Source organism: Lissotriton vulgaris, chromosome 10, assembly GCF_964263255.1.
Source record: "Lissotriton vulgaris chromosome 10, aLisVul1.2, whole genome shotgun sequence".
In the NCBI taxonomy this organism is placed as follows: Eukaryota; Metazoa; Chordata; class Amphibia; order Caudata; family Salamandridae; genus Lissotriton; species Lissotriton vulgaris.
In genome coordinates, this window is record NC_141698.1 from 522948527 (window position 1) to 522962305 (window position 13779).

Here is a 13779-nt window from a genome sequence, read left to right on the forward strand (position 1 = left end):
CTCTAGGTCCGAGTCTGACACTTCTTGTAGATCTTGGTCATCATCGAAGATGTTGTCCGGGTCTGGTACTTGTCGCTGCATTTCTTGCCTGGCGGCACGTCTGTTCCGAATAGTTTTCTTCGATCGAAACTGTGCGCAGGCTGGACAGCTTTCCTCCTTATGGTCTGGGGAAAGGCACCTGTTGCATACTGAGTGCTTATCAGTATGTGGGAACTTGGAGTGGCATTGTGGGCACCTTTTAAACGGGCTTCTTTCCATCGACGGTCGGCTTCACTTGGTGTCGAAAAGGCCCAACGGCCCGCGTCGACGACAGCTTGGAGATGGAAGGCTGGATCGAGTAGAGAGGTACCGAGAGATAATACCGTCGAATCGAAGGCCTTTTGGCCATTAGAAAAGTTTAATTTTTGATTCCAAAGTTGGAGTATAGGAGTTTGCATCCGAACCCAATGGCGGAAAAAAACAATCTGAGGATGGAGAAGATGCCCATGCGCACTGTAGTCCAGGGGAGGAGTCACCTATCTTGTGATACTTCGAAGACTCTTCCAAAACAACAAGTGCAATCATCCGGACCCAACACTAGGCAGCGATCTATGCACAAGATATGAATTCAGCAGCCCACATGCCTCGAACAAAAGGTTCCTTTATAGTGAAAACTTGAATCTCAGTCACCCTTCTAGCAGATGTTCGAGCCAAAAGCAAGGAGACTTTCCACGTGAGAAATTGGAGTTCAGCCTTGTGGATCGGCTCAAATGGGTGTTTTATCAGCTGCGTTAGGACAATGCTGAGTTACCACTCCGGTGGAGGAGGCCTGACCGGAGGCAACACTAGGCAGAGTCCTTTCATGAATTCTTTGATCAAGGAGGATGAACAGACACAAGTTTAGCAACTTTTCTGAATCTGGAGAGTGCCGCTAAATGGACCTTGACCGATGAAAAAGTAAGTCCAGACCTCGCTAGATGGAGTAAATAAGGGAGGATCTGTTCAACAGGGGCGTGAACTGGATGATTATTAATAGCCTCGCACCAAGAGCAAAAATGCTTCCATTCAAGACAATAAGTCTTTATCGTACTCTGAGCTCGAGATTGTGTCAAGATCTCACAACAGTCCTGTGGGATGTTAAGATCCTTGAATTCTAAGAAGTCAGGAGCCATGCGTGTAAATGTAGAGACAGAGTCCGGGTGAACCACCTGACCTTTGTATTTAGACAGCATCGCGGGCATTGGAAGAAGGCGAATCGGCTCTTCCAGAGATCGTAACAGAAGTTCTTGGAACCAGTACTGTCGTGGCCAACTGGCTGCAATCAGGATGAGACAGCAACCTTCCAGCTTTTTTTGCGTATCACTCGCGGGATTAGTTTTATTGGGGGAAAGCGTAAGCACCGATCCCCGACCATCGCATCGACAGGGCATTCCCCTTTGATCCCTGTTGAGGGTAGTACTTGCTGGCATAATATCGGCATTTTTTGTTCTTTGTTGCAAATAAATCTAGTGATTGTTTGCCCCAGGTTCGGAATACTCTGTTCACTTGGTCCTGCTCGAGCTCAAAACTTGTGGCATTTCGATTGGGACCTGCTGAGCGTGTCCACCAAGGTATTGTGGAGGCCCCTGACATGCTCGGCTCTCAGGTGTATGTTGTGGAGCGTGACCCATTGCCACAATTCTTGAGCCTCTCGTGACAAAGTTACTGATCTCGTCCCTCTTTGCTTCTTTTTACAAAGAACATGCTGGTGGTATTGTTGGTGCTAACTAGCAAAGATAAAACTGCAATCCTCGCATGGAAAGCTTGTAGGGATAGAAAAATTGCTCGTAAATCCAGACTGTTGATATGCTGTTTAGACCATTTTCCTTGTATTTGTAAATCTTGGAGATGACCTCCCCACCCCTCCAAGAGGAATCTATTGTTTAGACAAAATCTGAAATATCCTGCAGGTATATGAGCTCTTCGCTAAGTTCGTCGACGGCGACCACCACGAGAGCGTGCTTCATGCATGGTGTGACTGAGGGTATCTAAGGAGCCCTCGGCCTGTTGCCACTGAAGGTGCAGCTCCCCTTGTAGAGGGCTCATTTTGAGTCTTGCTAAAGGAATGAGATTTATTGCTGAGAAGCACATCCCCAGGAATGAAGCAAACATGCGGACAGAAACTGACTTTTTTCTTGAAATTAGAGTTGCCAACTTGTGGAGGTGTACTTGTCGTTCGTGAGACAAGAATGCCTTGCACTGGACCATGTCCAGTAGTGCTCCAAGAAATAGAACGACCTGCATCAGGCATAACTGAGATTTGCTCTTGTTGACAGTGAGCCCCAGAAAATTGAAAAGACGAAGAGACTTTGTGGCAACCGTGACTGCGTGTTCCGAAGGACCTTTGATTAGCCAATCGTCTAAATATGGGAATACTTGGATTCCCCGGGAACTTAACGCTGCAGCTACAAGTGCCAGGCACTTAGTGAAGATCCTCGGGTACTATTTTAGTCCAAACTGGAGCACTTTGAAATGATAACGGGCGCCAGCCACAGTGAATCGAAGATATTTGTGATGGATTGGATATGGAAGTAAGCGTCTTCCATATCCAGAGAAGCCATAAAGTCTCCTTCGTTTAGACAACCTAGAATCTCTGAAAGTGTGACCATGCGGAAACAGTTTTTTGAGGAATCTGTTTAGGTTGCAAAGGTCCAGAATCGGTAGCTATTTCGCAGATTTCTTTTTGATCAGGAAAAAAATGAGACTAGAAACCGGTCCGTTTCTGATGTGATGGAACCTTCTCTATTGCATTTTTAAGGAGCATTGTTAAGGCTTCTTTGAATAATAAGTTAAGACGAGGGGGGGGGGGGGGGGGCAGGGGTCCCCTGGGCGAAGTGGTAGGTGGCTTTTTGATAAACTCTAAGGTATGTCCGTTGTTCATCAGTTCTAGAACCCATTGATCAGAGGTAATTTATTGCCACTCGTCCACAAATGCTGAAATTTTCGCGCCCACGGTAATGTGAGGTATTGTGACTGGCGCCCTGTAGAATCACTGCTTCATGTTAAGTGTCAGATCCTTGATTTTGAAGAGAAACCAGATGTGTTGGATTGTCTGTATGATGACTGGCTGTGCGTACGTCTACCTATATTTGGGTGGGTACTGCCTGTTCTGTTGGTTTTAGTATCCACATCTTGAGGAGAAACCACGTCCCCTTGCACCTCTGAAGGATCTTCGTTTTTTTGCAATGACCCCAATGATCGGGCGGTATTCGTGTTAGTCTTGATTGCTTGGAGGGCTTCATTAATGTGTTTTCCAAACAACAATTCGCCATCATAGGCCAGGTCTAACATTTTTGCCTGGACTTCATGTCTGAAAGTGGTGGCCTTAAGCCAAACTTGACGTCCGAGTACTGCTGCTCCTGCAAACTGGCTAAAACTAGTTTTAACAGTGTCAAGTGCACAATCAATGGTTTCGGATGCAGCACGTTCTCCATCCAATAAAATTTTTCTTTCTTCTTGTCTCCGGTATTCCAGGTTTAGGTCAATAAGACCAGCCATGTCTGACTACATTTGGCGGTCATAACGCCAGATTATTGCTAGGGAATCAGCAGCTCTAATGGAGGCCGCTGCCATGGTCGAGAATTTTGTGCCTATAAGGTTAAGACGACGCCCTTCCTTGTCAGGCGGTGTAGTAATGGGTGTCGCCGGGTTCTTTGACCTTTGTTGGATAGCCTGAGAAATGACCGAATCTGGTCGGGGCAGGCCATTGAGACAGGATGGACTGCTGGTAGGAGCACAATATTTTTCTATACATGGAAGCACTGCAGGAATAGATGAAGGCGTCTTCATTATTATGATCACTTCGTTCAAGATGTAGTCAATTATAGGGACAGCTTTCGTAATCTTTCTGGATTCTTCCTTAAAGTCGTGAAGGAAGCATTCTGTGTGCTCAACTGTGACAGGCAATTGAAATCTGGCTGCCGCACCCTGCATTAGGTTGTGAAATCCCCAGATATTCTCTGGGGGTGAATCTGATGGTAGAGGAAGCGGCGGAAAAGGCCTAGGAATAATGTATGTATCCCAAGGATCTGTAGACCGGACTTCTGGAAGCTTGCCCTCTTCCAACTTCGTCGGAGGATGTAGTGTCTTGTCCCCGATGAGCCTGTAGGCTGTTCTTGAGAAAGGTCTGAAAGCTGAGGCGCTGAAGCAGGAGCGTCAGGTTGAGATAAAGGGTCTGGAACCACTACAGGTAGAGGTGTGATTTCTGGAGTAACCTGTTTTGGTGGAAACCTCTGTCGTTAGTCCGCCAGCATGGTTAGCAGATCCTGTATGAGGCAGATGGCTCATCTCACTCTGGCAAGACTTCTTATGACATACTCAATGGTGCGGAACTAGAATGTCCTGATAATACTGCTCACTATAATCCTCCTCATCATAATCATCAGCTTGACATATGGAGCTCAGAAGGATGGTGAGCTATCCCAAATGGTCCTTCAACCTCTTCACAATCATCCTCATCCTGCACATATGTTTCACGGAGATGCAACGGAGTAAGCGGGGAAATATTGCTATACTCATGTCTGTAAAGTTTTAAGCTGAAAACACCTAGATGAAAGTGGTGTTGACTGAGTAGCAGCGACAATCAAAGCTGGTGCCGTACACTCAACAGGTAAGTCCACCTTCGACGGAATCCCCGTTGACAGGCTCTCAGTCTATGGACTCTTTGAAGGGCTTTTTGTCAAATTCTGTCAACCTCTTAGTCGACAGGATGCTCGATTGAGTCATCGACGGGGTAGTAGACAACTGAGGCTCCGTCGACAATAACACCCTCGTCGACGGAGGAAGCTTCGTGGACGGTACTGTCGATGTTGATTTAGTCGATGAGGACTTAGCCGACGATTCCTCAACGACGGTGGTCTTGGAAAGGATAGAAATCTTCGCGACAGTATAGGAGAAGTTATAGACGTCGAGGAGGTCGCCGTCGACTAAAGGCTTTCACTCAGTTTTTGAGGATGCCTTTTTTGATTCCTTGACAGCAGAGGATGGAGGAGACAACAGTGACCCAGAGGAGATGAGACAAGACCTCTGTGAAGGGTCAGAATTAGATTAAGAAGATTTGTGGTGCTTCCTTCCCTTACTCGAAGAGCTGTCCTGGGATCTAGCCCTCTTGCTAGAGGTTGAGGCCCTGTCATCCTCCTCAGCCTAAGAGGACTTGAGCCACAACAGGACTCTTGCTTCCCTATCCCTAAGGGTCTTAGAAGGGAAGGTACGGCATATTTTGCAATCTTTTGCCTCACGTATCGGATAGATGCAGTCCTTCTGTTGATCATCAACATGGACTCTTCTTCTTGCATGTGCTGCAGGGCTTTAATAAAGCTTTCTTTTCAGACATCATGGAGTTGAAGTTGAAGAAACTGAGTAGGCACTCAGGGAGACTACCTTCCAAATGACTTGCAGTGAAAATCTGAGGAGAACTAGCTCTGCTGAGTGTTCTAGAGAGTGCTGATAGCTCATTGGGTGGAGCTGACTTTGGTCTTTTACCATAATGAGGTAGATAGGCTACTAAGATTTGGGCCTCAGGCCTGTTCTTTGCGCATACAACTATTATTTACCTTTGACACTACTTTTGTATTTACCGTGGGACTACCACTTCGGCGACGGGGAATGATTCAGGCGTGTGAATCTATGAAAGATACCCAAATACTGGATGAGTTAGGTCTCCTTTCTTCTCGGGCTCTTGGTCTTTCCCCCAATCTCAATTCCCTTTAAGAGCAGAGTTAGAGTTCGAAAGGGTCCTTGTCTTTTGGCACTGGATCAGGTGTCAACTATTTCAATGCAGTCAAATTAGGTAGTCCCAAATCAGACAAGCTGTGAGTAAGGCTTTACGGAGGCAAACAAAAAAAAAAAGAATCAGTGAGCATTTTTCCAGAATTATGCCTGTAATGTCTTCAATTGACATCAGGAAAAATCTGATGCCCTTGAGCCTTTTTTAGTCCCTTCTCTTCGTCTGAGGTTAGTTCTCTCAGCAAGGACTGATTTACCAGCTTCATGTGCATACTCTGTTGTGTGCTCTGAGTACATAAACCGCACCTGCCTTAAACACAAGACTTCTGGTCCTTTGGTAGGTATAGTTTACAAAGCAAATGCTAAAACCATACATTAGTCAGAATTTATACAAATTCAACACAATTGGCATAAGACTGAAAATTTGAATGTGTTGTAAAATTAATTTTCGTTTATAAAGGAAAATACCTTTCGTAGTTGGTTTGTGAAAAACAAGGTCTGCAATAAGCTGTTCATGTAACATGTTGCACCTTGGTTCTTCAGTCCAACATACCCTGTGTGCTTCTTCGAATCCCAACTATAATAAAATAAATAAAAAATTAATCTATGACAAATTTTGAACACTCAAATGAACTATGCAAGTTTTGAATATAGTATTTCAAAATATTAGATTTGAAGCATACATTGGAACTAACTTAACACGTGAAACATTTGCTCAATTCCATCACTGAATTTCTACTGCATACAAAAGGAAAATGCTACTTACCAGAATGCTTATGTTCTTGGCATGTCGAGCTGCAGAGTTGTACACTTATGCATAGATAGCCATCTGGTGTTGAGCTCGTATGCTTGAACTTTGTTGTTGTCTCGGAAGAGTCTTTTGTAGTCACGAGATAGGAGACTCCTCCCTTGGATGATCGTGCGCATCGGCATCAGCTCCATCTTCAGATTTTTTTTGTCATGAAGAGAAATGGAATTTATAGGAAATAGAATAGATGTCCACTTAAGTATCAAATTAAGATAAAAACTGGAATAGATACAGGTCCCAGGGAGGCGGGTGGGCGTGTACAACTCTGCAGCTCTACATGCCAAGAACAGATGCATACTGTTAAGTAGCATTTTCCGTTCGAGGCATATGAGTTGCAGATTGTACACTTATGCATAGACTGTACAGCAGTGTCTACCCTAGCGGTGGTCACCTGTATGTGTTGCAGTAGTTTGAAAAAGTGTTTTAAGAACAGCCTGGCCTACAGAAGCTTGTTACTTAGCCTGCACATCACACTAGTATTTGGTGAAAGTGTGGGCCATGTTGCTGCTTTACATATGTCATCTAAGGGAATGTTCCCCAAGAATGTCATGGATGCTCCTAGTTTGCGTGTTGAATGTGCTCTAGGAGGAATTGTTAATGTGCGTTTAGCCTTTTGGTAGCATATTTGAATGCATTTTATAATCTACCTTGCGATCCCAGCTTTGGAGATGGGGTTACCTTTATGAGGTGGGGAGAAGGCTACACACAGTTGTTTTGTGTTTCGAAAGGGCTTAGTCCTGTCAATGTAATAAAGTAGAGCTCTTTTGACGTCTAGTGTGAAGAGCTCTCTCTGCCACAGTTTGAGTTTTGAAAGAAAAAAAAACTACGTCCCTCACACAGGCCGCGATCCATGCCAACAATCGCAACAATCGCCCCCGTCGCACATGCAACCCTATTTTGTGATCGACACTCTCACCCTCCTCCGCTCCTACAACCCAGCTCCCCTAAACCACACAACAGCCTTGCACCTCCCCATTCCCACGATACACTCAAATCCCTGTAGACTCTCCTCACTAAACAGAATCTCCGTCCCGAATAACCTTAGAAAAGTCCGCCTCTCTCTAGTACCCTCTACCTCCCCTGACGCACCCCGTCTCAAATGCACTCTCCTAAACTGCAGATCGGCCTCTAGACACTCCTCCGCCATCGCTGATCTCATCCTAACATTGGACCTTGACCTAATCATCTTGACTGAAACCTGGCTAACCGAATCTTCTACACCTATAATGGACATTCTGGTTCCCCCCCCAACTACCACATCATTAGGCTTGACAGGGCTGGCAAGATAGGTGGTGGAATCGCATGCATATCCAGGAACAGCCTTTCTGTTCTCAAAATCTCTGCACCTTCCCTACCCTCGTCAACTTCCTACGAATACATCTGCCTCGATATTATCAGTGATGGCAAACCGATATGTTCTCTTCATGGCATTTACCACCCACCCAGAGACAACCTAACCTTCGCCCAACAAATCATGGACATGATTTCAACCAACGCCGGACGACAGCTCACCCAAATATACCTTGGTGACTTCAACCTCCACTGGAACGACCCCAATGATGCGGTGGTAAATAGTCTTAAAAGCTTCCTCAACCCCCTGGACCTCACACAATTATGCAACAGCCCGACCCACGAGAAAGGCTCTATCCTCAACCTTATCATCGCCAAAGAGGACGCTATTCAACTTGAGTCTATCCAACCCTGCGACTGGTCAGACCATCATATTGTCACATTCCACATCAATAAAAAAGTCAAACTCATCTCGGCTCAATCCTCCAGACCTATAGTCTGGAAAAGAGACCTGAAAAAACTCAACCCATACTCCCTACCCCCGAACAGCCGCGACCTCCTGCTCCCTCCTACGGGCGCTACAGATGTCCAATCCTTGACTGACCACTATCTCAAAGCCATGACCTCAATAATTAATGAGGCTGCTCCCATGCAGCTAAAAAGAGTCTCCGCTAAAATCTCCAATCCATGGTACGACGGGAGTCTCAATGAAGATAGACGAGCCATGCGATTGGCAGAGCGCAACTGGAGAACAGCTCCCTCTGCACTGCACCTGAAAAGCCTGAAGAAAATGAGAAACGCCTACTTCAGGAAAATAAAGCGCTCAAAAGCAAACTTCTTCAGCCTCCAGCTCGGCCAAGCAAAAAACCGTCCAAGAAAACTGTTTGAGCTTATCAGAACACAAGCCAAGGAACAACCCCAACCTCTCAGTACCTTGTACGAAGCACCCTCCTGTGAAGACTTCGCCACTTTCTTTACCCAAAAAACTGACAACATAAAGAGTGATCTCCGCACTGACGCAAGCCTCTACACCACAATCAACTGCATAACACCCACCGAAACTAAAAACAATGCAACATGGTCATCCTTTGAAACCTACTCCGAAGAAGAAATAGGCAAACTGCTCAGCACCTTGAAACCTTACAATCACCTCACGGATCCCCTCCCTGCTAACGCTGTCAAAGATTTCACCCCATTGCTCCTTCCACTCTGGACTAAAATTATCAACAGCTCGCACCAAGAAGGAACCATCCCTGACTCCCTCAAAGTTGGACAAGTCACACCTTTGCTAAAGAAACCTACTGCCGACCCATCCGACCTAAACAACTACCGTCCCATTACCAATATTCCCACTCTCGCCAAACTATTGGAAAAATGCGCACAACTACAACTGACTAAACACATTGATCAGTTTGATCTCCTCAACCCTCACCAATCAGGCTTCCGAGCAGGACACAGTACTGAAACTGCAATGACTCACATAATTGACGACGCCCTTCAAATCCTAGATCAAGGTGATACCTGCCTCCTCATCCTTCTTGATCTCTCTTCAGCATTCGACACTGTTAAACATGAGAATCTACTCGATCTTTTGAACACAAGAATGGGTCTATCTGGGACTGTTCTCAAGTGGTTCACCTTTTTACACAACAGGTCACAGAAATTCAAGAGTAACATACTGATGTCCTCACCAATACCCGTTTCGTTAGGCGTCCCCCAAGGATCCTCCCTATCACTAACTTTGTTCAACCTAGTTATGGAACCTCTCACCACCTTGCTACATGCATCCAATGTACTTTCACATGTACGCAGATGACACCCAATTATATCTCAAATTACAATCCCCCAATGACATCTTACTCCTGAACTTAACGATCAAAAGCACCCAATCCTGGCTTGCTGATAATTATCTCAAACTCAATGCTCTGAAAACCGAATTCCTTCTGATCCCACCTCCTGCGAAGATCTCTACCACGCAAACCTGGCTTAAATAGCTAGCTGCACTCAATGTCCAACCCACCATAGTGGACTCAGCAAAATCCCTAGGTATAACTCTTGACTCCAATCTAAACATGCAGCATCATATCAGCAAGGCTACTAAGGGAGCTAACTTCCAAATCAATACCCTGAGGAAACTTAAACCTTTCCTACCAGCCAAAGACTTCCCAATGGCAGTACAAGCACTAGTAATCCCGCGAATTGAATACGGCAGCATCGCCCTCTGCGGACTCCCGTTAACTACCACTGCACCCCCAAGAGCTTCTCTAAACGCGGCAGCGAGACTAATCACTGGGTCAAAAAAACTTGCATATCTCCCCTGACCTGAAATCCTTGAACTGGCTGCCTTTTGAAGCCAGAATACATCTGAAAATTGCCTGCATGACACACAAGGCTGTACACCTGAGCTCTCCCGGATACCTCACTCAGAAGCTTGTCAATCTCTGGCGGCTCCAGAAACACTAGAGGCACAATCTTCTGCTAAAACCTCGAAGATTCCGGAAGGAAAAAACTTCTAAACGCTCTTTCTCAGGAATGGCACCCAGGATCTGGAACTCACTCCCACCTGAAACCAGGCTCATCTCCTCCATCACACTTTTCAAGAAAGAAGAAAAAGCTATTCTCATGGCCAAAAATACTTGACCTATTAACGTGGATTTGTAAAGACTCTACACCGATCTGTATTATTCTGCTCGAACTCTACGACTATGTGTTTCACCTGTATTATTGACTTAACTGATTATCTATGCACACATTTATCTGTAATATTTGCGTTTTTTGATGTACCTGTTCTACTTTTCTCCCTCACGTACCTACCCGTCTCATTTATTACGTATAGTTTCACTCTTGTTGGTATTCCTGGCTTTGTAAAGCGCTCTGATATCTGCAAAGATCTTGTTCGCGCTATATAAAACTTTCAAAATAAAAAAATAAAAAACACTGGTAACTCAACTGATTGGTTAAGATGAAAAGCAGAGATTACTTTTGGAAGCAATTTTGGGTTTGTTCTGAGAACCCATTTATTAGGCTGTATTTGTAAGAATGGTTCTTGTATGGTTAAAGCCTGGATACTTCCCATGTGAGGAACTGAAGTTCACATTTATGTAGAGTTTCGAATGGGGTACCCATGAGCCTGGTAAGAACAATGTTCAAATTCAACACCAGAGAGGGTGTTAGTCTTGGAGGAATTATTCTTTTAAGGCCCTCCATAAAGGCTTTAATTGCAGGTACTCTAAACAATGACAAGAGTTGTCTGTTTTGTAAATAAGCAGGTAGTGCAGCTAGATATAACCGTATGGATGAATATGCTACATTACATCTTTGTAAATGTAACAGATAGCAAATTATGTTCTGAATTAAAGCATCCAGTGGATCAATGTTATTGTTCTTGTTATTGCAGTAGATGGCAAATCTTTTCCATTTTGCTGCATAGCAAGCTATAGTAGGAGGGCGTCTAGCTTCTTTAATGATGTTCATACAGTACGACGGGAGGTTAAGATAACTGAACTCTAGGACTTCAGGAGCCAGATTGCTAGTTTCAGTTGACCTGAATCGGGGTGCCTTATCTCTCCATGGTTCTGTTGGGAAGAGGCGTAATTTTTGGTGTGGAACTACTGAGAGTTCCAGTAGTGTTGTGAACCACGGTTGGTGTGCCCATGTGGGAGCCACCAGGATCATTTTGAGAGACTGCTGTCTGAGCTTGCGTACTACTAGGTGAATCAGTGGGAGTGGCGGAAAAGCGTACGCAAATCTGCCTCACCAGTTTATGCATATCGCATTGCCTATGGACAAAAGGTGTGGAAACCTAGCGGCGAAGGTTGGGCATTTGCATGTGTGGAGAACAGATCTATGTCTGGTTGACCTGACACTTGGAAAAATGGTTGAAGAACTTGGGGATGAAGTTTCCATTTGTGTATCTGCTCTGTCTGCCGACTTAGCAGATCCGCAATCAGATTGTGAACTCCTGGAAGATGTTCTGCCAGAAGGTATATGTTTTGTGGAAAGGCCCATCTTTCAATGTTTTGTGCGAGCTGGGACAGCTGTAAAGAATGTGTGCCTCCTTGTTTCTGAATATAATACATTGCTGTTATGTTGTCCTGTCGGACTAGGACAATCTTGTGCTGTATATGTACTTGGAATGATTTTAATGCTAGAATATTTCCAGTAGTTCTAGGTGATTGATGTGGAGCACTTTGTTGAGTTATCAATTTACCTCAAATTGTGTGGTTTAGGAGATGGGCTCCCCAGCCGGTGAGTGATGAGTCTGCTGTTAGCACTATCTGTGGAACCAGCTCTAGGAACACCCACCCTTTGGACAGGTTTTGTATGTTCCACCACTGCAGAGAGATGTGCGGCTGTCCACCAACACCAGATCTGTAAGTTGTCCTGGAGTCTGGTTCCACTGAGGTGCTAGGCATTCTTGTATGGGGTGCATCTGTAGTCTTGCATGGTAATTTATGTGGAATTGTTATTGTTGAGTGGTTCATATGCCTTGTATGGTATGGGTTTGAAGATGAGCTCCTCAGACAGTAAGCAATGCGTCTGTTAGCACTATGGAATATGCTACTTACCAGTATGCATCTGTTCTTGGCATGTAGGGCTGCTGACATTCATATCTGTGCATAGATTGCCGCCTAGTGTTGGGTCCGGATGATTGCATATTGTTGTCCTGGAAGAGTCTTCGAAGTATCAAGAGATAGGTGGCTCCTCCCCTGGACTACAGTGTGCAATCCTCAGATTGTTTTTCGCCATTGTGGCAGAGATGGAGTGTAATACAGTAAGTGATGATCATGCCTGAGAATGATTCTGAGTGCTACAGCTGCGACAGGCACCGGGGAGGAGGGTGGTCGATAAGAATGTCAGCAGCCCTACATGCCAAGAACAGATGCATACTGGTAAGTAGCATATTCCGTTCGAGGCATGTGGGCTGCTGAATTCATATCTGTGCATAGAATAAATAGCAGTTACCTCCTTAGCGGCGGCTGCCCGTGCCAGCTGCAGCAGTCTGAAAGAGTTCTGAGAACAGCCTGTCGTACAGCAGCTTGCTGTTTGGAGTGTACATCCACGCAGTAGTGTTTGGTAACGAATATGCTACTTATCAGTATGCATCTGTTCTTGGCATGTAGGGCTGCTGACATTCATATCTGTGCATAGATCGCCGCCTAGTGTTGGGTCCGGATGATTGCACATTGTTGTCCTGGAAGAGTCTTCGAAGTATCACGAGATAGGTGGCTCCTCCCCTGGACTACAGTGCGCAATCCTCAGATTGTTTTTCGCCATTGTGGCAGAGATGGAGTGTAATACAGTAAGTGATTACCATGCCTGAGAATGATTCTGAGGGCTACAGCTGCGACAGACACCGGGGAGGAGGGTGGGCGATATGAATGTCAGCAGCCCTACATGCCAAGAGCAGATGCATACTGGTAAGTAGCATATTCCGTTCGAGGCATGTGGGCTGCTGAATTCATATCTGTGCATAGAATAAATAGCAGTCCCTCCATTAGCAGCGGCCGCCCGTGCCAGCTGCAGCAGTTTGAAAAAGTGTCTTGAGAACAGCCTGCCCTACAGCTGCCTGCTGTTTGGAGTGCACATCAACACAATAATGCTTAGTAAATGTGTGTGTGGTAGACCATGTGGCTGCTCTACATATGTCTTCTAAAGGAATGTTTCCAAGGAATGCCATAGAGGCCCCCAACTTTCTGGTGGAGTGGGCTCTTGGTGGAATGGTAAAAGCAGATCTGGATACATTTAACGATCCACCTAGCAATACCAGCTTTGGAAATAGGGTTACCTTTGTGGTGTGGTGCAAAGGCGACAAAGAGTTGCTTAGTCTTTCTAAAATCCTTGGTCCTATCAATGTTGTACATTAGGGCCCGTTTAACGTCAAGGGTATGGAGCATCCGCTCCACCAATGATTCAGGATTTTGAAAGAAAACAGGTAA

At 45.3% G+C, this 13779-nt stretch overlaps 1 protein-coding gene across 2 annotated transcripts in view; it reads right to left on the minus strand.

Moving 5' to 3' along the window:
- USP7 (ubiquitin specific peptidase 7) overlaps positions 1–13779 on the minus strand; it is a 1528604-nt gene that overhangs the window by 1121710 nt on the left and 393115 nt on the right. For both annotated transcript variants that reach the window (XM_086941365.1, XM_086941366.1), the window contains exon 6: positions 6211–6319. In XM_086941365.1, the coding sequence (XP_086797491.1) occupies positions 6211–6319 (109 nt within the window). The remainder of the gene's footprint in view (positions 1–6210; positions 6320–13779) is intronic.